Below are 26,852 nucleotides of genomic sequence, written 5' to 3' on the forward strand. Positions count from 1 at the left end.
AAATTCAAATAATACATTATTCTATGCAGTAACACGCACATTCGTAACACTATATTTTAAAAATAAAACTGCACAACCAATAGGAGATAATTTTCTGATCTGAATTTTCCAAAACCAGACCTAACTTAGGCCTCAGGCTCCTACAGGAAATTGTCTAGATATTTTGAGAGGCCCTTCACGAATTGAGTCCTTTTGATGCATATCAGACACATTGTACGAAATCTATTCCATGAGAATAAGAGATTTGCTGATAAATACATTTGTGTGAAGATTGCACAACTGCTATTGTAAAAACAGTCATGGACCTCCAGAAAGTATTGCGTGGACATAATTTAATTCAATTCAATGCTAGCCCAGGATTTTTTTTTTTTAAACAATTTTTTTTTACTCTCCACCAGTTGCTCCATATCCCTTGATAGCCTTGCCTAGCAAATAACTCTTAACAATTTCAACTGATCCAGCATCCACAGCCTTTTGGGAGCAAGTGCCAGATTTCCAATACACTATTTCAAAAAGTGCTTCCTAATTTCACTCCTAAATGGCCTAGCTCTAATTTTAAGATTGCATCCCCTTGTTCTGGATTCCCCCACAAGAGGAAATAGCTTCTCTGTGTCTACCATATCGAATCCTTTTATCATTTGAAATACCATGATTAGATTGCCTCAACCTTCCAAACTCAAGTGATCACAAGCCGAGTTTATGCAATAAAAACAGAAAATGCTGGAAGTATTTCAGCTATGTGCACAATGATTTGTGTACATGGACACCTAAATCCCTCCAGTTTCTAGTTTCCCATCATTTAGAAAATACTCCGATTTATCTTTCTTGGGCCCAATGTGGGTGACCTTACACATACCCACATTGAACTCTATTTGCCATAGTTTATACCCTGGACAGTTAAAGACACAGCCACCAATGGTAGGGTGGTTGGGGAGAACAGAATAGAGGATTGTAGGAGGCCAGAGTTGGAGAAATGCAGACTTCTCAGGGTTATAGGGATGGGGAGGTAACAGAGATAAAGAGGGGCAGGCCATGAAAGGATATGAACATGATCAGGATTGGAAGCATTTGAGCACTGGGAGTCACTCTAGTCTGTATAGCTCAATTATACGCTGCCTGTAGCAACTGAGCCAAAAAGGAGCTTATCAAGATTATTTTTCATTCTATTGTCCATTGCAACTGGTGATAGCCTCAGGCTAGTCACTAACATATTTACGTCCCAAATTACAGAAGCATTATTACTGTCAAAAGTTTGCAACATTTTAAAATTGCATTGTGTGTGCATATGTAGCAATTAACCAATGAAAGACTCCCACGAGTGAGTTTATAGTTAGCAGGTAAGCCATATAAATCAGGAACATTCCAGGTTTGAAACCTGGTTTCTGATGAACTCCGTTAAGCAGATAATTGGCCTCAGCACACCTAGCTTGGAGAAAAGAAAACCACACACTGTTCTTGCTCTAGATAATGATCCAGTAACTGCTACAGGAAATCCATGTGTGTGGACAAAATCTTGTTCAGTTATGATACCCCTGTAATAGAATAGCCCACCAATACTCACTGTCAAAGTGGTCACATGAATAACAAGACCCTTGGCTGAGGTAGCATAGGGTAATCAGCACCCATGGCACCATACCTGAGCAAGAAAGCAATAACTTGAGGAAAAAAATTGACAGAGAAAACTTTGAAATAAAATTTGAAAGAAGCAATGCAAGACAGAAGACTCGATGGGTAAATGCAATAGGTATTGCAGTACTGAGTGATCCAGACCAGAAGGGTCCCTTGTCTGTGATTTATCTATTTTCAGCCATGACAGCACTAGAAGCACTACAATTGGGCTTTGCCCTGGATAAGAGAATCATTATTTGCTCCCAATTGCTATCCAGTGATACCGCAACTAGAAAATGTGTGTGTGCATGTTAGATGAGGGCAGGATTGGGCTCAGCCATTATCAAATAGTCTGCAATGCCCAGGCACACATAAAGAGCGGCTGTTTGGGCAAGACAACAGAGGGCTGTTATTATTGATGGAACCATGTCCTACCATAAATTAATATATTCTGGAGAGGAGGGAACCTTCTTTGGACAGGACAAGGCAGTGCATGACTCAAGATACTCATAAGGCAACATCTAAAAGAGAAAGCACATACTTACAATTTGTAAAATGTTTATGATGCAAAAAATTTGAGTTCTCAGGGCTCTCAGATATAACATTTGTTCTATAAGATTAATGAGACAACTTTAACATTGGTACTTGTTTAGGTGTCAATCACAGGACCAGCTCCCTTATCCAGGCAAAACCACAGACCCATGAAAATATGGGGCTATGATTCTGCCTTCAAGATAAGAAAGTCTGTTGTAAGAATGCAAATGCAGGGAGCTAGCATACTGACATTTACTCTCCCAAGATCTGTAAACAAACACCGATGTAAAAGCACTTAAATAATATCTTGCAGTGAATTACTTGACTACAAAGTTAATAAAGCCCAAAAGTACAGCTCGAAGTTGTTTATGGACAACAGCATAATTTCTCTTCACCAGACTGAACTACAGCTTTTATTCATTATTACTGCACACAGAAAATGAAGTGGTATTGAAAATACATTTTGTATTTCTCTCACCATTATGCAGCAGGCACTCCAGCTACAGTTGCACAGTGCTGGTAACGCAATAAAAGCAAAATAACAAATCTTACCAAGAACTTCAATCTGAAGGCACATGACAGGTATAGTTTTACTACAAAAGAGGTGGTGGTTTCAGAAACCAATTAGCAGTTATTCAACTATTGAGTTGAGTTCATATAACCCATTTCATTAACACTAAAAACAATGGTTTTTAGCATTAATTTATATTTTCATAGATCATTTTTCTGCAAGCTTATTTTCTAAACATATTCATTTTTTAAAGTATTTTATATGAATGGTGCCACTAGCAATTTTTTTTTTAACCGATATATATAAATTTAATCAAAATGTTTGACTTCTTTCAACAGAAGAAGAATTTCTAAAAAACGCAAGTGCTTTCACATTACTGACTCTCAGGTCTCATATGCCTAACAAAAGGGATTTCTGCATTTAAAATGGTCTCTACCATTAATTTCTTAAAAGCGAATGGAATGTGTCTATAATACAGCATAAAAGTAAGAAAAATCTCACGTGGATTCATTTAGTCTTAAATCTGTTAAATGAAGTGATTTTCTATATAATCCCCCAGTTTATTTATGTCGGTCAGGGAACGGGGTTGTACATGTTTTAATTAAATGGAGCCCGTTAGTGATTTAACAAACCCAGCCCTTTTATTCAAATACAGTTCCTGGTTTTAGTCAAAAATGAATGTTATTTGCTCGCGATTCTGATGCAATGTGAAATGAAATATCAGGAATAAACAGTTTAAAACGACCTTTTTTCATGATAAATCCGAATGGATTCAATTACAGTATTCAAGCGAACCTTTTGTTCGTCTCCAGTTGTGAACCACGTAGCGCCTCTCTCTAAGACCAGGGCCAAGAAGACACACCCCCACTTCCGACTTGCAAACAAAATACAACTACAAACTTTCAAGACTTTTACAAATCACAACCTTTCAACCGATCTACCAGTTGCTTTTCTTTTCTTTCTCCGCCAACGGAAAGTCGCCACAAAGCAAATCAAATGCTCTAAACAACCTCACGATATGGCAAGGAATTATTTAAATTAAATACGAGGCAAACATCGTCAGAACTCAAGGGTCACAATTTTCCACTCCCTAAAATCTGATTGCGCTGCGCCAAAAATTGGGAAACTTTTTTTTAAAAAAGGAATTAAAATAAAACCAAAATCAAGAGCCAAGGCTTGTTGGTCCGATTCGATCCAAATGCTACCAACACACTTCTCAAAACCTCGTCTCACAATCCGAATAACTTAAAAGCGATAAATACTGGATGGTTCAACTGATTTTTTTTTAATGCCAGGTCTTCTAAATCTATTAAACAATGTCTTGTAAATTTTGCCCATGAAGATTCTAAAATATGGTTGAAAATATCTCAAAAACATAAAGACTGGGATAATCCCTCCAAATTACTTGGAGGAGATTGGATCCAAATGTTCACCTATATTTTAGATATCACAGGAGGACAACGAACTGGATTTTTAAACTTTAAAAAAAATCCTGTCCCATTGAAGCCACCTGCAGTAGGGTGCTCCCTGAAGACCTAACAAATACACATGGTGGGAGGGAGAGAAAATGTTCCCGGCCAGGATTTAAACGATGCAACAAAACATTTTCAAATCTAATGAAGAAGGAGCATTCAAACCTAATAAATTTCCCCTTTATTTATCCCCACCCCATGATTTACATAAGGAACTCAATCTCGTGAGCACGCAGTCGCTCTCTCTCTCACCTCCCAATTTTTCAAGAGACAAATTACACCCCCAAAATGGTCCAGCATGTTCTCAAAAATGTCTGCTTCGACAGCTGATTCCTGGGGATGTGTTTATAAATTCTAAATTAACGGATTCTCCGATAACGCCTCACAACAGGCCGACTCCCAACCGGTTGCAGCGCCCAGTAGGAAGACAAAATGATTTATTTACACACACCTTAAATGCATCGAAAGCCATTTCCCATCCTGCTACTCTTTCCCAATACTTTTATTTCATCCTCACTCAGCCTAGTAACTCACACTTTTCGATTCACTTCCTTCTTGGCACCGTTTTAAAAAAAAAAAAATTTTTTTAAACAAGCTTCCAGCTAACTGTAAATTCACTCACGTTCACTCCATCCTCGCTCGCTCCACTTCAATATTCGGTGAGTGTGTTGTGAATTCTCTTGTCTTTTCTGAGGAGAGTGGGGATTTACTTTCCAATGTAATTTTAATTTTTAAATCTATAAAATCCCTGTCGGGAAACAGAAATACTTGAAGCGAACGGCCATCTTGGAAGCCCTGAGAAAGGAAAATAAACCCGCGCACTCGATTGCCGACGCCTTCCGGGATTTGATCAGAAGACGTAAATGTTTACCACTTTTAGATAACTTTTTCATATTCTATTTTAAAAGATAAGTTTGAGATTTTTTTTTAAGAAAATAAATATTGGCTCTGCGGAGAGATATTCTTTTTGGACGGAGAGCAGGCTGATTGATTCGCAGCAGCGTTTCGACCTGTAGTCATCCGCAGAGTTTAAAATCTCCCATTTAAAGCGGAACATGGGTTTAGCGATACGAAATCTGGAGTTTGAGGTTACTTATATATTAATAATACTGGCTAAAGACAGTCTTCGAGGCAGAAATCGCTGGTTTTATTTTTTTTTAAATGGTGAAAGTCATTTTAAAACATGGGCACCCCAAACTGTGGAATGTGCTGGACAAGTGCATGCTTTGCTATCACACTGCAATCTGCTGTTTGCAGCTGCACTTTATCAGCGCTATCAACATGGGGGAAATGGTTAAGAATTGCATTTGTGATTAGAAGGGGAATAAATGCAGCTTACCAACCCACTTAATTATATGAAACTGCTTATTTCTCCCCCGTTTCCCCTCTCCACCACCCCTCTCCCATTCCTGCTATAAAACAGATCTTTAGAATTGCTACAGTTCCCAAAATTCAAAACAAACAGTTTAAAAATCATTCACTTGCATGCCACCCAGGTGAATATACCAACATGCTGCAGATATGAATTTGTGAGCCCTTATGTAGCAAATTAATATCTGGGTATCAAACAGAATGTCATCCACAGATACTCCCACACATCTCCCAGAAAAGAGAAGATCTGTGCACATGTTACCTGCCAAACACCCTGAGGGAAGGGAAGTGAAACTGGAATTGAAGCAGCACTTCCCAAAATTTACTCCCAAGAAAACTATCTAACCGAGTAAGCTTTCTGTTTGAAAACACACTCAATATTTCAGAGAGGTACATCATGTGTGGTTACTTCAGCACAAAATGGCTAATCCAACCATCTCATTGGTGATATTCTGAGCACTTGGAACTGCAGACATTTCCTGCAATTTCCTTGTTTTAATTATGTTGCTCAAGAAAAGTTGAGATGTGATAGTCAAATGATTCCACAATATTTTAATAAATCAATAAGGAAGTTCTACATAATACCTTACAAAACTGCTTTCTACACAACATTTAACAAAAGCAGTCAATGCTGGGATGGTAATCCAACACAAAAACATGTAATTCCAGACAAGAAAAAAATACTGTCCACAATAAGAGTGTAGATTATTGATAAACCACTAACCAGCCAACATTTCAAGACCCAATGACATCTTTAGAGGGCACAAGACAAGAAGTCAGCTTAAGAAAAAGGAAATAATTCAAGGCACAGTCTCGGTTGCCAGTTATAGTTGGCTTCCATTTAAGAAAATAAAATACCTTTCTCTCTCATGAGTTGAATTGCACTTAAGTCATTGAACAGATGAACTTTACCAGAATACAGATACTGCATCAAAAGTCAGAAGACACTAATAGAAAATGCAATTCACCCACTCAACGCACACTAAAGTTCAATGTTATATAATTTCTGAAGGTGGTGAAGATTACCAGTCAACAGCAAAATGGTTCAGAGAAGATGCTTCTGACCAAATAGCAGTGAATGGTGAAATTTGACAAAAGGCAGTTTTGGTTTATGTAAATTTATTGGAGAATCTTTATCCCAAAAGAAGATCGTATAAATCATAACAGGAGGGCCACCCAACAGAAATAAAATCGGTGATCGGAGACAAGTCTCTCTAGTTGTACTGGTAAAGCTTGGCTGCACCGTGACACTCAGTTGTTACATAACAGACACAAAATACACCATTACCTACAATAACTCAACTAATTGCTAGTAAAGACATATCAAAAACAAGCCTAATTATTTTTTTCAAAAGTTACAAGTAAATCTTAAATACAAATATAGAAATTCTTAGTTTGTCAGAAATTGCAAATGCTCCCGCACACTGTTACAGGGTTATGGCCATTAGTTTAGCATGAACATCCAGTGTGTCAGTTTACTGAATTAGCACATGTTTAAATAAATAACTGTAAAGCTGACTTACTTAACAAAAAAAACCATTATTGTTGATCTAAATATTATACACCAAAATGTTTTTGCAATAACTTATCTGTCCCTTACAAATAAACAAACATTCATGTTGCTGCACAACTCAGTTCAAAGCAGCTTACTGTCTCCATCAGCAGCAATTTCTTGGTGTTACCTTTGTTCAAACTCAAATCAAAAGACTTCAAAAGTTTACTTCAGCAGGAAGGATTAGAAAGGGGCTTCAAGGCACAGGCTTCTTCCTAAAGATCAGTCAGTAGATAAAGACCCATTCTATAAAGAGGCTTCAACATTATTCTAAGCCAAAATAAAACTCCAGAATTGGGTATGCTACACCAACAGCTTTGTCAACAAATTGCAAAATGTACTTTCTGTATCTATAAACCCAGCTATTCAACTCAAATAGCCAACAAACTACACCATTCTTAAGTGTAGACAAGGATTCCAGCAGTCGAAGACTCAGTTATTACAATCTAAACTTTACCCAATCTCAAAATTTGCTACAGTATAGGCAACTACAAAATGCAAACATTTAAAAGTACATCACAATAAAGAATCCACCTCTTATAAGACTGCACTCATTCCCATTCTATGGGAATGTAAACTATCAAACTAAAAAGACCACAAGACAGTGGCAGCCCCATCAGGCACCAAATGTTACAGATTGTAGTAGGTAGTTCATTAATGTAAAGCATGCCTCAATAAAACTTTTATAATTAACTCAGCAGTGTAAAATTGGCAGTTTTCCCTCCTCTCATTACAGAATACCTTTTAGAAAGTTTTGGAAACTACTAGCTGATGCCAGGACTAGCACATCACAAACTGTAAAGAATGGCACAAATGACCAATACAGAACTCATGTAACAACTCAAGTAATCTAGTAAATCAAGTTGATTTGAGCTAATTTAGTGCAAAACAGTTATAATGGACCTCTGTGCTGTCACTTTGGCTATAGGCAACCATTCGCCAAACGATTAGGTTTGAAAACAAAAGCGGAAGGTGCCGCCCTTCTTTGCCATCCAGAGGAGTGTCATGCCCGCAAACCACGTTACATCATGTCACATTTCCTGTCCTGTGTGTACCCATCTGCTTTTTCAATTTCTTGGATCATCATTTTGAAGATTTCTACTGTAGTCTGAAAGAGAAAAGCAATTCAATAATTTTCAACACTTGATTACCTACTCTCAAGTTGTAAAATAGTGTGACGGAAAGATGCCAAACATTAGGACAGTGGATGGTTGCCCCCCACCCAATGATTGAGAAGTTAGGTTCTGTAGATCTTAGTACGGTGTGTCATTGGTTCATATCCAAAGCGCAGGTTTGAATTACACACGTGATCAGTGTAACCTACAGATACAGGTTTGGTTCATTTCCTTTCCAGCTGTACCAAGGGTTTTGTTGGGAAACTACCAAAATCTATCAATTTGCTTCGGCTTGGTTCATCTTTATGTGCAGTGCTTGTTCAACTCCTTTCAGGATGCAATGGTCTAAATGCAGAGCTCTCCAACAGACAGTACATTAGTCCTATACTCAAACAAGGCCCTAGAAATGATGCATCCAAGAACAGTAGACACATTTCAAAGTTGATATATAAAATACACTTTAAAAGAAAGGCAAGTCTTTTGGTGGGGGGGGGGGGGGGGGTGGTGAGGCAGGCACACAGTAGGTGCGTTGCTGAACTTCTGCCATGTGTAGTCCACCGCACTCCATCTAATTTTACATGCACTGTTGCTGTAGCAAGGAGTGCTTTGTGTAACATATTTGGCAGCAGCAACACTTGGGGATTAGCCAGTCATTTTAAATCAAATCAGACCCACACACTATTAATATTATCCTGTCGCAACAGGTTTAGACAGTCAAACTATAGCCACAACTGGAATTGGTTTAAATTTGGATTCTGGAACATAATTTTTAGTGGCTCCATGATTCTACCACAGGGTAGCAGATTTAAAGCGTAAATGTGGGGAACAGTCTCATGGACGCTGGTCTGGAATCCATCTAAAACAGCAGCAGCATAAAAGCAGCTTTAGGTCTAAACACCCTTGCTGATCTGGTAGTATATTACCTCCTTTAGGGAGTGGGAACGTGCAGGCCATCAACTTTTTTTTTCCCTCCCTGGTCATCGACAGGGACGACGACAATTTATATTTATATACTTACATCATTTTGTTTTGCTGAGGATTCCAAGAATGCAGCCCCCCAGGAATCTGCAAGTTTCTTCCCTTCTTCAGTCTGCACCACCCTATGGAAGCAAAAGTAAATGCCAACAAAAACCTATGCAATGCTTCTTCAAAAAATAGGTTTTTAAAAAAAAACTTCGAACAAAGAAAAACACATCCAGTTTATGCAAAAAAAAAAACTACAGGTTTGAGTTTCAGTTAGATCTCAAGGTTGGAGGCATTTACTTCCTCCACCCCCTCAAAAATGTCTCCCCTCTTTTCCCAAAGACTGATCACCAATGGTATGCAGTTCTACAAGTTCAAAACATCCCTCCAGTACATCACGTAACTACAAATTCCCATATGGACTCAAATGATTTTTGGAAACTATGCTGGGGAAAAAGGGAAAAACACACAGACAAGCTACCCTGAGCTTCTGCATACACACTTATCAGCAAGGCTTACTTATGTAGCTATCAGAAGCAGGAATCCTGGCTGATTCTGCCTCTCCACAACTTTGGGAACATTAAAAGGCCAATTGTACCTCCCAACTAACAACTCACACCAATGATAAAAGCAAAGAACTTCCCAATCTATATGGGTCGGTACCACATTACCCAATTATATACTGCCCTGGAAATGGGGACAGCATCAGAGGGATGGCATGGGAAGGATGGAATTGGTTAAGTATACTAATTTGACCACAAATATTTTGCAGTCTCTGCTAGTTTATAAAATTACACTGTGGGTAACCATTATATCTTATCAACAGTACTAGACAATGGATGTTCACAGGTTTAGTAGCCATACAAGCTAACTATCCACAGTCAGTCACTGATTTGAGGTCCCAGTCTGTGGACAAAATTCAGTACAGATTGAGCCTCTCTCTCAAAGTCCTACTGTTAACACACTGGTTCTGTCCTCTACGTCCTGTCGGAGTGAATTCTCAGAAGAATAGGAATTCCTGACCAAGGTATGCCATGGCCAGAATCACTTCCAAGTAGCAGCAGGAATCTTTTAAGAGGTTAAAGGGAGGGGGCAGAAGGAGGAAAGTGCCTGCTGGAACTGAGAGTTGGAGAAAGAATGGCATCTTCAAAGCAGGGAAGAGTGCCAAATTGTCTCTTTCCAATTCAGATCATCAAAATTGATACCCATGTTAAACACCATTGGATAACCCTGCAATGTTAGTTGACATGTTTGGTAAATTGCATCTGGCCAAAGACCCGAGTGGAAGGACTAGACAGATGTTGGACGTGACTATTAATGCGGGGGATTGTTCAGCTGAAGCACTCTTCATTGAGTTGCTATCAAACAGCTGTACCTACAGGTAATTTGGAACAGTCCTGCTTTCTCACCATCACCCTGATCATCAGCATCCATTCCATCACAGTTTAATGATGGCACTGTATGTTGTCTCATTGCAGATCGGTTATGTAACATACATTAAACCACCATGATACGGGAGATACTTGTGTAGGAAGCCACCAGATATGTCCAGATATCAGAATTATTACTGCAAGACAATGATCTGCTCCATGAGGGCTATTGTTGAATCACAGATCTGACTGTAGTGCAGTCTGACTGACGAGCATGGGTAACCAAGAGAAACCATGTGCCAAGTGTGCAAGGAATAGCCCGTGTCCCAAGCTGCTAGTCTCTCACTTGCTGTGTAGGGTCAGGTGTGGGGAAAAACTGATGCAAGATAAAAGCATCATGGCAGTTGCCAGTAAAGTGGGTACAGACCAGCATGATTTGCTGCTGATGATCACATGCTAGTTGCACATGAATTGCAAGGGTTTCCACTCCATTAATGAAAGCAGGAGTTTGCATGGAGCAGCCCACATGTGAACACAGACTCAGGGGAATTTATGCAAATCCCAGAGCTCTATCCTGCTGCTTCTGCACATCAAATGAGGAAAGAGAAAAAGTGTTTGCTGGCATCAGTCACCGGCTAAATGGAAGCACAAGCTGTAGATTTACTGATGTTACCAATATCCCCTATGGTAGCCGCCGGAGACAAAGACGTTCAAGCTGACTTTGACTACAGTAAGCAATGCTGTGCTCTGTGGCAGTTGGTTGCAGGTCTTGTTGCAAGACAACAAATCAGTCAACCTCCTTAGAGGATTGAAGCCTTCATGTGAACTGCTCCTCAGAGAGCTGCAGGTATGTTATTCAGGGACCATAACCTCAGCTGGGAGGATAAAGATCCCTGCAAGCATGCCCCATCAATTTGCTCTCCCTCTACTTGCAGCTGCTTGCTTCTTACATTGGAGTGAAATTCCCAGAAGGATTTTCCCCATGAAGAAATAAGTGCATTGCCACAAGCCCCTGAAGAGTTTAGAACAGTCTACAGTAACTGCAAGCACTTTGAAATTGTGCAAGCAGAAAAAGAAAAACAGGATTATCGAATGCAAGCAAAATGTCTGAAAACAGTTTTACCCAAGAACAGCTGAAGATCCCTTTAAATATCAGTGGAAATAGCCACCTCTTGACTTATACTCACCAGGTTTTATGGGTGGGATTAGGAACTGGTGGTAGAAATAAAAAAGGACTTTGGGGAAGTGGGGCTGCGCATAACTATACAATTGGACCCAGACTGGCAAATAAATAAGGGCTCTGCCCGTTTCGTACAGGATTGAGATCTGTCTGAAAAAAAAAACTGAACAAGCAGACAAGCGGTAAGTACATATTAAAAACAAAGTGCTGGAAATGCTCAGCAGATCTGAAAGGTCACAGACCTGAAACGTTAACTCTGTTTCTCTCTCCATAAATGCTGCCAGACCTGCTGAGTATTTCCAGCACTTTGTTTTTATTTCAGATTTCCAGCATCTGCAGTATTTTGCTTTTATTTAAGCAGTAAGTACATCAGCACTTCAATTCTACAAAATTTTGGTCCCACTACCACTCTGTTTTTAGACACATTGGGCAGTTGAGACACAAAAATTGCCCATCTCCTTAATGCTATTACCTGGCCTTTTCTCCATATGCTTTTACATTTCTTTTTAAAATATTTACACACTACACTTGCGGCGCAGTGGTTAGCACCGCAGCCTCACAGCTCCAGCGACCCGGGTTCAATTCTGGGTACTGCCTGTGTGGAGTTTGCAAGTTCTCCCTGTGTCTGCGTGGGTTTTCTCCGGGTGCTCCGGTTTCCTCCCACAAGCCAAAGACTTGCAGGTTGATAGGTAAATTGGCCATTATAAATTGCCACTAGTATAGGTAGGTGGTAGGGAAATATAGGGACAGGTGGGGATGTGGTAGGAATATGGGATTAGTGTAGGATTAGTATAAATGGGTGGTTGATGGTCGGCACAGACTCGGTGGGCCGAAGGGCCTGTTTCAGTGCTGTATCTCTAAAACTTCCTTTTAAAAGCTATTCTGGATTTGGATTCCAGCACGGTTTCTGGTTGGACATTTTAATCTTAACAGCTACCCACCAGTGTAACCTTCAGATCACAGTTCAATTTGTCCCAATTTACCAACGCCTCACAATTTTGAGCCCCCACCAGATTTCCTCAACCTTCTTTGTTGTAACGAAAGGAACCCCATTTCTCAATACCAGGGTTGAGGGGGAATCGTTTTAAGGAATGGCTAGTGCATCTCATTTGCACACTATATAGTCTTTACATCTTTTCTAAAATAGGGCACCCAAAACGGTCTATAATCTTCTAACTGTAGCCTTCATCAGAAGGTTGACCTGAAAACGTTAACTCAGTTTCTCTCTCTGCAGATACTGCCAGACCTATTTCCAGCATTTTCGTTTTTTTTTTAAATTCAGATTTCCAGCATCCACAGTATTTTGCTTTTGCATCATTAGCTACTACTTTCCATTTTCAATGTTTTAATCAACTTCCAATCAACTTCCAATCCATACTCGCACAATTCCTTTAATACTGTATACCTCAATTTCAACAAGTTTCCTATGTGACATCTTACTTCATACCTTTTGAAAATCCATATACATTCAGCTCAATTCCTTTCCCAATAGTCTAATTTCTTCAAAGGACTCAAGTTTGTCACATGACTGGCCTGTAACAAATCCACGTTGGTTGACCATAATTAATCCATGTCTTTCTAGGCAACCATTAATTTCATCCTGTATTAGGGCCTCTACAAGCTTGCCTATTATCAAGGTTAAGCTGAAAGGTCTATAGCTACATGGTTTTATCTTTCTGCCTCTTTTTGACAGAGGCATTACACTGGCAAACCTTCAGTCCAGTGGCAGAACTTCCATATCCAAGAAAGTTTGAAAGATTATAGTCAGAACCTCTGCTATTTCCACTCTGACTTACCTCAGCATTTTAGGATCAATTGTTTGAGGGTCTGATGCCTATTTTATTTGAAGCTTCAGCAATTTTTTTCTTTAAAAAAAGTGTTACTATCTCATCGTATCTGATTGCTCCACCTCCTCGTCTTATACCAGTTAATTCCCTCCATCACACTCTTGGTTTAAAGAAAACAAGAGGAGGTAAAATATTCATTTAACATCTCTGTCCTTCCTTCATCCTCCATGAGGAGATTTCCTTTTTCTATTTTTTTCCCCCCAATTAATTTACAGGCTGAGTGTGTTTACTGTTAGGTAGGGAGCTCCAGGACTTTAATCCAACAATGATGAATGACTGGTAATATATGTCCAAGTCAGGATAGTGAAGACTTGGATATGATGTTCCCATGCATCTGCTGCCCTTGTCCTTCTAGGTGGTAGAGGTCACGGATTTGGAAGGTGCTGTCGAAGGAGTCTTGGCAAGTTGCTGCAGTGAGTTGTGTAGATGGTACACACTGCAGCCACAATGCACCAGTGGTGGAGGAAGTTAACGTTTAAGGTGGTGGATAGGGAGCCAGTCAAGCGGACTGCTTTACCCTGGTTGGCATAGAGTTTCAAGTGTTGTTGCAGCCGCACTCATCCAGGCAAGTGGAATGTATTCCATCACACTCCCGGCTCGTGTCTTGTAGGTGGAGGAGGGGTTTGGGAGAGTCAGCAAGTGAGCCACTCGCTGCAGAATTCCTAGTCCCTGATCTACTCTCGTAACCATTTATATGGCTGGTCCAGTTTAGCATCTGGTTAATGGTAGCCGCCAGAATGTGGGCAACATGGCAATTGTAATGCCCTACACATTCACGCTTCTAAAATCCTTTACCGCTTCCCTATAGGTCTTTAATACCACCTCTTAGCCTTTCTAATCTATTTTGCTTCCTGTCTACATTCAGCTTGTTTTTTGTTGCATAATTTTCTCCCAGTCTGATATCTTTTACTATCCTCTCTCCCCTTTCAATTTTTCCTAGATATTCCCCTCCCCTCCCATTTCCTTCCCCAAGGACAATTAGGGCTGGGCAACAAATGCTGGTTTTGCCAGTGATGCCCATATCCCATGAAACAAATAAAAAAACCCTCACTTCATTCTCTATAACTAGATCAAACACAGCCTGTTTTTGTTGATGAACTAAAAATGTGTCCTAAATATATTGTAGGAATTTATTCCCTTCTTTGCCACTCACATTACTTTTGCTCCAGTCTATCTTGGGATTAAAATCATATTAGTAGAGCTCTGTTTTCTATGAAGTCTTGCTATTAAGCAAGGACAAATACATACCTTTGTTTAGAAAGATCTCTCTTATTTGCAACCAGCACTGTTGGTATCCTAAAGGATGGAAAGAAGAGAACAAAGTTACATCAGATTTAACAGTAGTTATGTCTGCAATATGAAAAACCAAATGAAGCACCAGAATAGTATTCTTCAGTGACCAGTGTACCCAAGTCTTTGATAACCCATTTTAATAACCACATTTGCTCATCTGCAGGAACCCAACATTTTCTTTTGCTAAAACTTGGATAACAGAAGCCTCTCAGTACCAGCTAATGAACAACTCTGTTCAAAATGACATTTATACTTCAATGAATGTCAAATTGAAATCAAGTATAAATTTACTGTAACGTTACCACGCTTCCATTTGGAGACTGTACCATGCAGTAGCCAAGCACTTCAATATCACTAAAGGGCGTTTCCAGCTGTAATACCACTCAGTTCTGTATTACTATCACAGAACCCCTTGAAGAAATGATTCAGTAACATTGGCCAAGGCTCCTGGCGCTATGAAAGCCACCTCATTTAAATTATGAGCGGATTCCACTGTGCAAGAACACAAAAACTGCTGCATCAGCATGCTTTTACATATGAAGTTATTTCAAGTCATCATTGATTCTAGCTGGCAAAGATATGCACAGATCAGAAAACAAAACACAACACAATCACCATCACTGGCACGTGAAGGTTGCCAGATGTGATGGTGGCCTCTGCCGGCAAAGCCCAGGAGTTTCTGGTAGCAGCAATGCTGTCTCATTTACCTTTCAGCATTACAATGTAAATGCAGCATAAGTAAATTGGAAATGTACCTTTAGAATAGCCATCGAGAAGTCTAGGATATTAGTTTTCTACATTTCCTACTTTTCGAAGTCTGAGCTCGAGATTTCAAGTCAAGTCAAAAATCCCAAAGATAAAAGAGAACAGACTGCACCAATACAATTGCCTAAAAGAACTGCTTAGTGTAAATAGTCCATTGAACATACAAGATTGGAGAGTTGAAGCTTCTGATTTCAGGTTATAATGACAATTAACTATAGGTTGACAAAGTTTGATTTCCCCTTCGCCGGCCCCAAGATTCAAAGTTCAAAAAGGTAGCTAATAGTCAGATTTACATTTTGGAGATAATTGAAACCAATTACGGAAAATATTATAGACTACCTCCAATCATACATACTTCAATTTGGCCTTACATTTTGTCTGCATTTGCTCAAAAGTATCTCAACTACTCCCATGCATGGAAGACACTAGTGAATGAATGCAAGAAAGCACCTACTTACATGCACGTCCTCACTACTCACCTGCACATCTGGCAAAAACATGGAGGTTCAAGAGGTGGAGCATAGTGTGGAGACGATGGTCGGCTGAAGGTTAAATAAGAATTATGAACAAGTAGTTATTACTAACTTGTGGAAGGTCCCTTCCTTCTGAGTCATTCCCTCTAGCGGTCAGTGGCTGCTAGCTTGTGCTATGGAGTAGGCTGACAGCACCTGTCCAAAATAGACATCATCTCGCACTGGCAAGTTGTTATTAAACCACTGTCACTCTTGCCAATTAGAAAGAAAAAAGACATGCCCTGTACAGCTAAACTGTGCATTGCATCTGTCCTCTCTGTTTCTATATAAACTGCATTAATAGTATACATTTATCAGCACCATTAAAAAACACTTGCATGCATTTTTCATGCCTATTCTAATGAAGTCGTGTTAAAGAACAGTCAAATGCATTCTGCACCTATTCCCTCATGCACAACTGTTCATTTAAGCTATTTTAAAAACCATCAAGTCTCTGTGCCAGAGCAACTGGGGTCTTTTAGGGCTCAAAAAAATTGTAGTCACATTTAAATCTAGTGTTAAGAGGTTTTCAATTATGGTCATGGTCACACATTACAAATGGAGTTGTATATTCCCCTCTTTCATTCATTTTGTCAAAGTTTGATGAGTCTGATGATTATCCCTTTAAGGAGATTGGCAACATTTTATACTCGGCAAGAAAAACATCTAATGAAATGTTCCGAATTCCACAATACTTAGGATCACTGAGCTCAAGCGAAGCTCTGTAAATAAGGGTTAATTTGGGCTCAGACTATGGACTGGGGAAAATATGTGCCAGGATCTTTGTTCTGCAATGATTATACTGTGAAGTGTGTTCACAATAATAATAGGAGTCAAGAGGGGATTATCAGTGAGCAAGCCTACTCAAAATCTTTTGTAGTCACAAAACTTTTTGTGCATCACAAGCGAGCCAACTCACTTCTGACCTCTACTATTGCAGATGGAAGCCATAATGACCTGTGCTGGAGTGAGTGTGGAGAGTATAACAGAAACTGTAGGAAGATTTCATTAAACAGTACAATCTTTTAAACCATCATGGTTATAATACATATAGATATTCAAATCCTAGTACTTATTAAGCACCCATTAACATTTAATTAACCCCTGAAGATGCTAAATTACACTGCCACATGTTCCATGGGCACCAGTCACCCTCCAGTATCTTGCCCAAGTGGCTGTTCTTCATGTGCAAGCTTAGAAAATGAGGGACTGTAAGTGTGTCAGCTGTAGGAGAATCACAATCAAGCCAGATCTTGTTCTCAACCAACACGCAATGCACTTTCTGGCAGAGATTATGAGATAGCCATCAGGAGTGAGAATCCTCATTTTCCCCTCTGTTGTCTGGGGAATCCATGCTGTTGCCCCAGCTGAAACCAGGAACCTCTGGTCTGTATGGCCAATCACACACCACTGTTACCAACTTAGCCACGGACCACTCCCCATCTAATTGCTGACAACTCAACCTTTTAAAAGGTCAGAGTGGTCACCAACATGGTTTATAACTCCCTCTATTCAGGCACCAACTTTCCTTTCAAAACTATCACCCCTTCCTCCTAAAAATCCACCCTGGATCCATCCATCCATCCCCTTCAACTGTCACCCAGTTTCTCACTTCCCCCTCCTTGTGCAAGATCCTTTAATGGATCACCACCCCCCAGCTGCATGCTCAACTTCTCCCAGAATTCCCTGTCCAAATCCCTTCAATCTGATTTCCATCCTGTGCACAGGACCAAGACCAAGACCATTCTGGTCAAAGTCACCAACATTCTCAGTGATGCTGATGCTTCATCTCTCCTCGATCTCTCAAACATTCAACATAGTCAATCATTCCAACCTCCTCCACGGTTCACCTCAGTGGGGCTTCCCTCGAGTGATTCCACTCCTTTGTAGAACGACACAATTAATGCATCTCCAGAAATGTTTTCTTCTAGAGCTCTTGCACGGTCACCTCAAGTTTCCACCAAGCATCCATCCTCTTCGATACCCCTTACTGACATCATCCATAGACATAATGTCAGCTTCCACACTGACCCAACACCCAGCTCTGCTTCACTCCACGCCACAGCAAGTTGTAAATGAGCCAGAATTTTACAATTGAACATCAAGATGACTTAAGCCATAATTTTAGGCACCTGCCAAAAACTCTGCAAGTTTGCCACCAACTCCGTCTTCTTCCTTGGCTACTCATTTAAGATAAAACAAATTTCATGCAACCTTGACATTCTGTTCAACCCAGAGCTGAAATTCAAATCCCATATTTTATTCACTATGAATTATGCCTATTTCCATTCCACTCCACTCCACTCCACTCCTCCCTGACCTTAAATCTACTGAAACACTCATCCATGCTTTCATCAATTCTATATTTGCTAGGGAGTATTCAAACTGAAATCTTAGTCGTGGGACAGACCTGCTATTATGTACAGGCCTGCTTAGGATAGAAGCTATTAGATTCAGAATAAAAATATCACATAAAACTTCTGAATTGAAGCTTACAGCACCAGGAGTTTAATTATCCTTTTTTTGGTGTTAATAATACCTGATAAACATACAAGAACATTGTAAACTTCCAGCCACGAACCATTGTGATCGACTGGGAGAAGCCACACCATCAATTCACAGGGATATAGAAGATGTGTGACATCTTTACGATAGCTGGGTGCCATGTCAAGGTGCAGTGACTAATTGGCATTCCCTCCACAGGAAGGAATCGTTGTTTAAACATCATGATTTAGCCATTAGTTTAAGAGTTTTATAGTTCCAATTAGTCCCTGAAGCACAGCATTTAATGGTGGGAAAAAGGATATAACGCAGAACTGTTAGCTGCAAAAACAAACTTACAAGGTCGACATCTGTGGAAAGAATGTAACAGTTGATAAGGAAAGATTCATTCCTTCAATTAAATAGGCAGACTTTATCAGTGTATTAATTTATCCTAAATCTTTTCTTTTAACTTTCCTTTGGGAAAATGACAAGCCTGGCAGAGGTGTCAGAAGTCACATGGGCTGTAGTTTCAGGCCTTAAATAGGGGGGCAGTTAGCAAACTAGTTAAGCCTGCACCGACAATCACAGTCAAGGTGCAACATCTTCTGTTACCTTCCAGATTTGGTCACCAATCTGTTCAGTTTGCAGACGCAGATTGTTGGATGAAGAACTGTACAATACATATTGTCTCATTACATGCACTGTATACTAAGCAAAGTGACAAACTTATGGAATTTTTTGAAAAAGCGACTATTGTAGTAGACAGGGGAATGTCTATTAATGTTATTTACATGGACTCCCAAAAGGCATTCAATAAAGTCCCTTAAAAGGAGTGTTATCGGAAGTTAAAGCTCATGGAATTGAAGGCAAATTATTGACCTGGTTACGAGAGTAGGGATAATATGCAGAATATGTCTGGTGCTTTCCCACAAGGATCCGTGTTGAGGCCTCAACTATTCACCATAATTATTAACAACTTAGATGATGGAATTTGAAAGTATAATTTACAAAAAAAAAAACTTGCAGCCATACCCATTGCCAAGTGCACTCATTCTGGATCTGCCACTATAGTAGGTTCAGTGGTCCAGTGACCCATTCCAGAATGTTGTATGCTGGGCATGGTCAGGTTTATGCAGGACCACTCAAATCAGCTAGAAAAATAAAATACAAAAATCACCAATACTCACTGGATTTTTCCCACCATATCCAGCAGTTTACTGCGAATTGCCTTAATCACTTCAAAACTGCAACAAAAATAACAAAAAGGCAGACATCAGCAACAAAAAAAAGGTTAAAGATTTAAAAGCAGCAGCTACTTTTATCTGTGAGTAATCAGTGCGCAAAATCCTCTCCATCCTTCCCACTTCCATAGGGTTAGGACAACTCATCCTTTTGGATTAAAGAATGATGCAATGCTTCACTTTAGTCAGTCAAATCCCCTTCTCCTCCACAGCAGGTAAACACTCAGTTTGACCAACAGCCTGCAACAAGTTTATCAATGGCAAGTCAGGCCTGAAAGAAAGAAAGAGGGCGAGGGAAAAAGTTTCCATTCCCTCTCTGGTTTAGTGACTAAACCGAGAACGCATTTGGAGATGCCAGCAGCTGACGCAACCATAATGGATCCTAAAGTGATCAACTCACTTTTGAGGCTTTGTATTAAGAATGAGCAACGTGGGAAAGGTATTGCAGGAGAACCAAAAGCTCACTATTGGTTAGGTTTATTTGTAAACTGACATTTCTAACATTTGTAGTACATTATAATTCATTCAGTTCATGCATTTGAGTTATACAAAATGATGGAAGACAACTGAAAAACATTAAAAGTAGACTGGTAGTAAAAAAAAATTAAAATTAATGTTTAGATATATATTCGCAAATGAAACGGTTCTGGCATTTGTGTTTTCCCACCTGTGGTTTCCTCTCCCCAATTTTCTGCCACCTCTTCCGAAAGCAAATTCACAGTGGGATAGAATTCCACTGCCCTCCACTATTTCACCAGAGTGTATTCATATCTGCAAGTTGACCGCTTATTAGCCGGCTAGGGCGGCACAGTGGTTAGCACCGCAGCCTCACAGCTCCAGCGACCCGGGTTCGATTCTGGGTACTGCCTGTGTGGAGTTTGTAAGTTCTCCCTGTGTCTGCGTGGGTTTACTCCGGGTGCTCCGGTTTCCTCCCACATGCCAAAGACTTGCAGGTTGATAGGTAAATTGGCCATTATAAATTGTCCCTAGTATAGGTAGGTGGTAGGGAAATATAGTGACAGGTGGGGATGTGGTAGGAATATGGAATTAGTGTAGGATTAGTATAAATGGGTGGTTAATGGTCGGCACAGACTCGGTGGGCCGAAGGGCCTGTTTCAGTGCTGTATCTCTAACTTAACTAAACTAACTTCATGATGAAGGGCATCATAGCCTAGCCCTATCCTGTCAATACCTGCACGTTCCAGCATAACTCTGGCTGTTACTTCAGCTAAAATCAGTTAACTCGGCACAGTCTAAGAATCATGTTCTTCCCCTCTATGGTTCAGTGGTACAAGAAGCACTGTATTTACCACCTGAGCCATAGGGTGCCTATCCATTTTTTTAAAAAGCACAATGTGTTTGAGGGCTAACTGAAGAAATGTTATAAGCGAGATGACCTGCTACTTCAAAGATAAGGCTTCCATCCAAACTAGATAGATGTACGGCGGAGTAGAGACTGCTTTATTTTGCATCCAACCCATACTATAAATGCCCACAAACTGAAATCAGTCCAGTAAATATTAAATGCCATCAAAACCAAGTTTTCTTTGGCTCTTCAAATCAAGTACTTAAATCTAAGATTAATCTTTATACAGTGTCAGCTTATAGTGGCTGCCAGACACATCAATTTGTTAAATTATAAATTACTTCCCTCCAGTTCTGAATCATTTAACACTGATTACTCACCTCTTCATTGACGTTACAGAGTAAACCAAAACATAGCCATGAACATCCACAGTGTGGGACCGACTGAAAATAGAGTACTCGTCCTAAAAGCAGAACAGAAAAAAAACAATGTGGGAGAAAATTAAACTTCAGTTAGGTTATCAGAGTGCACGAAATGTGGTTAAAACCAAAACAAGAGGCAACACAAACCAAGCTGAAAACAAGTAAACTTTTTCAGGATGGTAGACACGTTCCTACAACATACCAAACATGTGGTAAAATCTATCACATTCCATTCTCTAAACCTTATGCCAGCCAACACATCAGATTGAGAGTCTCCCCTCGACAAGATTATACACCCACAGCTCTCACCTGCCCAGCAGTATCCACCAGTTGCAGATAGAAGTCTTGTCCATCAAACTTTATGGTTTTATTAAAAGCTGCAAAACAGTTTTTTTTTTTTTAATCACATGAAGAGGAGAAAGTGCACATAAATTTAGAAGATGGGTTACATCCTGTGGTTGATAGTTGCACTTTGTTCTACCAATAAACCTACAGGCAAGGTACAATATTTCAGTGCTACTGACAAAAACAAAATCAGTCAAATGCAGACAGAAAAAACACAGAAGCAGTTTAGTCTCTACGGAACCACAAGTATCAACTGACACCGGAAAGGAGCCTGAAGCTGTACTTTGAGGAGCACACGAAGCTGGTCAGTTTTAAAATTGCAGAAGACAGTCTGAAATTAGATTGTGACATCGTAGATTAAATGGACAGTAATGGGATCTTTTGCCACATCCACACATATTTATCAAAGTGAATTACAAAAGCATAGCTTGTAAGCAGTACCCACAAGCTATCAACCACATCTCAATGGGTAGCACTCTCACCTGAATCAAAAGGTTGTGGGTTCGAGACCCACTCCAACAGACTTAAGCGCATAATCCAGCCTGACACTCCAGTGCAACACTCCCTCAGTACTGCACTCAGAGGTGCAGTCTCTCAGATGAGATGTTAAATCACGTTTCCTTCTCAGGTAGTCAGAAAAAGATCCACAACCCAAGAGCAGGGGATCTTGCCAGTTTCCTGGCCAATATTTATCCCTCAAGCAACACATAGAAGAGATTATTTGGTCATCATCACAGTGTGCAAAATGGCAGTCATAATTCCTACAACAGCGACTACATTTCAAAAAGGTCTTCATTGGCTGTAAAGTGCTTGGGATGTCATAAGGTTGTGAAAGACGCTAAATAAATGCAACTTCTTTCTTTGATCTACATACGAAGTGCTGTCACACGAGTCAGCTCAATCAATGTTTGATTACTTCTGTATTCTCTGGTATATCAACTTCCCTAAAGTGCACCTATTTCTTAATATAGGCATAAGCAGTTCAGTCCCACAAACATCCTATGAATCACAAAGGCCATAGAGTTGGTATTAAGACCAGTCTGTAACAATCTGTTCCCCTAAAGAAGGGGAAGAAAAATAAAGCCCTGAATGTAATCCAGGTATACGCTTGCGTGAACACTGGTTGAGGACAGGATCTGGCTTGGCATTAATGTCTCCATAGTCAAGTAGCCTGCCAACACTCACTGTCTAGGCCGACACATGAATAATGGTCACTTGGACAACCTACAAGAGACCAGAAGCCATGCGGCACCCAGCACAAGTCAGATCTTCAGGAGAGGGGCAGAGGGAAAAACAAATCTGCCAATACACTCCCAATCACACTGTTGACTCCAAATTTGCTCAGCCAGCTCGTGGTGCCCTCATTGCTCAATGATCTTTACACCACCCCGAAAAAGACCACACTCACTATTCTCAATTGTAGGGTCATAGCAATCGATGAATTGTCCTTCTACAAATTGGATTGTCAGCGATGACTTTCCTACAAAAAAAGAGTTTACAAAGTAATGATATTTTAGAATGACAAAAATCTTAATAGTTGCTGAAAAGGAAACATTAAAGCACAATCTATCTGTACTTACATTACTTTTCTTCATGAAAAGGAAAGTTGTTTCTGCTAGAACACTGAAGTCAGAATACCACAAACATTTCAGTTCAAATCTAAATACAGCTGAATCCCATCCCAGAACCATTACTATACAAGGGGATGGTGTTCAAAGTTCCCCGAAACATTTAGTGGAGCAACATTTTGAATCACTTAAATAAAGTTTGAGAAATTGGAATGTATTCTAAATTCAGAATTTAATGGGTCATGGGAATTATTTACAGAAAAATGGATAACCAGGTTCGCTGCATCACACCACAAGTTTTTGAAACTGAGTATGCAGAACTTAGGGGGCAACAAAAGAATCCCGGTAGGTCATCACTGTTTTTTCTTAGTCTGCATTTGCTGACAATGCAACCACTAGGCCGCGCATTATTTGCACATCTGCAAATGCAAGCTCTTCAACTGGAACGTCAGTGTCTACGACGTTCAGGCAGCTGCCAGGATTAAAGATGGCGCTGCTCAATTTATATCAGAAAATGCTTATGGCTAGATCGTTCTAGCAAACTAACCTTACATTAGGTTGGATGGAAGCCCAGTAATATGCTATGTAGTTATAAGATAATAACTAATCATCAGATCCATTTAATATTCCAGTAATCCTATTAAATACAAAAGGAATTTTATGATTATCTTCCACTGGAAAGTCAGTGAATTGACACCCCGATCGATGGAAAAGAAAATTGTATAAAATGTGCTGCCAATCCGTTATTGTGATTCGTTTATATGACTGACCAGAACTGATTGCACCCGAACGCAGCTACTAGCTCCCGCCCCACTGGCTGCTCTCCCCCTCCTCGGCAACTCGCTTTCTCTCCCCACCCCCCTCACCCGCTAGCTCCAGACCTTGCTGCTCCCCCCCCCCCCATTTCCCTGTCCGATTGTTCCCCAATTGCGTCAACCCGCTCTCCAGACAGTCACTCCCCATCCCAACCAGCCACGCAGCTTGGCGCACTCGGATGAAGCCAGCGGGCTGCTGCGTTGTCAGGAATCATTTTGTTTTTCTTATTGAAACAGCAGATCATCGGTAGTACGTCAATATTTGCAGAGGCTCTCTCTCCACCCCCAACAGAAAAAGACTGAAAATCACTAACAAATAGGACTAAACCACTCCAGTTAACTCTCCTCCTGCTTTAACACAATTATTTATATTTGAAGTTCCTATGCTGATCAAGCCAGAACTTTTTTAAAATGGCATACTTGTGGTAAAAGTGAGCACCAGCTTAGCTCAGTTGGTAGCACTCTCACCTCTGGATTAGAAGGTTGTGGATTCGTGCCTTTTTTCCAGAATTGAGGCAAAGCATCTAGACTGACTCTCCAATGCCGTATTGCAGAAGCGCTACATTGTTGAAGGCACCATCCTTCAGACGAGATGTTAAAATCAAGATTCCGTCTGCCTGTTGCACTGCTTCAGATGCGTGTTAGACGTCACACTATTGGAAGGAGATGCAGGGAGCTCTCCTGGTGTTCTGACAAACATTCCCCTCTCAACCAAAATTGGGTATTCATCTCATTGCTGTGAAAATTGACTGCAATAGCAGCCTACTGATTCACTGAGTCATTTCTGACAAAACACCCCAACAAACAAGTTTTCAAATAAAACACATAGGCTTGTGCGATTTTAAAATCATGCAAGTCTTAAAATGATCACAAATTTCCCTTCTCAAGATATATACCCCTCTCTCTCACACACCCAAAAAGAGTAAGGGGCGCGTCATGGCCAAAGGAAATGATAGCGAGCTAACGGCTTCCAGCGCAAAGCCAGTTTAAAATGCATTTCCTTTAAATCACTGCGGCTAGAGATAAGCTGGTGGCAAATAGCAGTCGCTCAGTAAATGGGATTCCAGTTATAATGCATACACAGCCAGAACTGTAAATAGTCAACATTGGCAAGAAAGGACATGTTCTGAGACAACTGCGAACCATTTCAAAAATGTCGCGGGACTGGAATTCCCCCAAAATTGCATTCTAACTTTTCATTTTGGTAAAATAAAACTTTATTTGTGGGGGGGGGGGGGGGGGAGGTAACATGGAGACAGAAAGGAAACAAGTCAGTGGTGAATGGCCTGGTCTGGTCTAATCAAACCACTCAGCTTCTCCACTGGTAAAACAAATGCGTTGCTTTCTTCCCTGAATTTAAAGAAAAAGTATTTTTTAATACAGGATTTCACAGCCAATCAGCTTAATTGTATTGAAGTACCCGCCAGTAACCCATGGGAAACTGATGGATTTTTTTTTAAAGTACGACTGCACTAACAAAGTCCCTCATTTCAGGTTTGCAGCATTTGACTGCATGTATAATAAAAGAAATAATATTCTGAACAAAATGATACTGGGAACTCTGCAACGGCGCGCGGCGCCTCCACGGGGGCGTCCAGGTCCCTCGGGCCTCCTCAAAAAAAAACCCAAGCATAGAAAATCAAAACACTCACCGACTGATCTATACCCCAACACTGCAATCTTCCGAAACTTTAAAGGGGCCATTTATTTATGATTAGGCGGTGATTGGATTTATATATTTGTTAAAAATTTGAACCGCCCGGGCTTGCATCGGTCACGTGACCGGCCCGCTTCCAACCCCCTGTTTATAATGGGGGGGGGGGGGGAAGTGTTGAGCTGGTTTTATCACATTCCCTCTTTCCGCACCGAGTTATGGAGACGCCCGTTTTGCCCTGACTATGCCGCTTCTTTACTCACAGCAACCTCATTTTTTTTCACATAATTTCCCTCTCAAACAACAAACCCATCACCCACTTTACGGCAAAGTCGTAAAGTACCTGTCCATTGCGCCACCTCCCTCTTGTGCGCCACCTCCTGGGGAGATCTCGCACGGTCAGGTGCTCAGACTGTGTCAAGCCTTTGGTTTTATTTAAGTCTCTTCTCACCATGCCCCAAACTATTTGATTAAAGTCCACCTACTGTTGATACGTAGACAATTTAAGTGTTAAGTGCCAGTATTCTTTTCGGAGGCGGATGCAAGCCTGACTGTGAAAAGTCTGCCAGGGAAGGCAGTCTTGAACCACGTGGCGTACAACTTAATGCGCTTGAAGGCAGTTGACAAAAATCTATAGTGAGATCCCTCGGGCACTTTTTAAATTTACACACACTTTGTTTAGATGTATTAACCCTCCATTCAGTTCAACCAGATCTATATTGGTGTTTATCCTCCACACAAGCAATAGACATAATCACACAACTCAACAAGCCTCATTCAACACCCGTGACCTGTACCACCTAGAAGGACAAGGGCAGCAGATGCATGCAAACACGACCACCTGCAAGTTCCCCTCCAAGCCACACACCATCCTGACTTGGAACTAGATCGCTGTTCCTTTACTGTCACTGGGTCAAAATCCTG

General features: G+C 40.4%; 2 protein-coding genes across 20 annotated transcripts in view; both read right to left on the minus strand.

Moving 5' to 3' along the window:
* The window catches only part of kmt2d (lysine (K)-specific methyltransferase 2D), a 250,592-nt gene extending 245,675 nt beyond the window's left edge, over positions 1-4,917 (minus strand). For 17 of the 18 annotated variants that reach the window (XM_068024872.1, XM_068024871.1, XM_068024870.1 and 14 more), the window contains exon 1: positions 4,748-4,917. The gene's annotated coding sequence lies outside the window, so the exon portion shown is untranslated. Of the gene's footprint in view, positions 1-4,576; positions 4,598-4,747 lie in introns of those variants that run through there. The other variant, XM_068024857.1, reaches the window with a different exon arrangement.
* A 1,127-nt stretch (positions 4,918-6,044) lies between these two features.
* Positions 6,045-26,248, minus strand: LOC137358743 (GTP-binding protein Rheb-like). 2 transcript variants are annotated; one of them, XM_068025038.1, is made up of 9 exons: positions 25,927-26,248; positions 23,300-23,371; positions 21,856-21,923; positions 21,505-21,587; positions 19,765-19,821; positions 16,061-16,123; positions 14,772-14,819; positions 9,182-9,263; positions 6,045-8,156 (listed from the first exon to the last, which is right to left on the minus strand). In XM_068025038.1, the coding sequence occupies exons 1-9, from the start codon at positions 25,976-25,978 to the stop codon at positions 8,070-8,072; spliced, it is 612 nt and encodes a 203-aa protein (XP_067881139.1). In that variant the 5' UTR covers positions 25,979-26,248; the 3' UTR covers positions 6,045-8,069. The 2 variants fall into 2 exon arrangements, with proteins under 2 accessions (XP_067881139.1, XP_067881140.1); XM_068025039.1 differs by lacking the exons at positions 23,300-23,371; positions 25,927-26,248 and adding an exon at positions 22,374-22,769.
* Between the last annotated feature and the right edge of the window lie 604 nt (positions 26,249-26,852).

Source organism: Heterodontus francisci, chromosome X, assembly GCF_036365525.1.
Source record: "Heterodontus francisci isolate sHetFra1 chromosome X, sHetFra1.hap1, whole genome shotgun sequence".
Classification (NCBI taxonomy): domain Eukaryota; kingdom Metazoa; phylum Chordata; class Chondrichthyes; order Heterodontiformes; family Heterodontidae; genus Heterodontus; species Heterodontus francisci.

Excerpts from the sequence above, each read along its gene's own strand:
- LOC137358743 (XM_068025038.1), bottom strand. The coding sequence starts at position 25,978 with ATGGCCCCTTTAAAGTTTCGGAAGATTGCAGTGTTGGGGTATAGATCA. Across the intron at positions 19,822-21,504 it reads TCTGTAACGTCAATGAAGAG|TTTTGAAGTGATTAAGGCAA; the intron begins GTGAGTAATCAG and ends TTTTTGTTGCAG. Across the intron at positions 14,820-16,060 it reads TGTTTTTGCCAGATGTGCAG|GATACCAACAGTGCTGGTTG; the intron begins GTGAGTAGTGAG and ends TCCATCCTTTAG.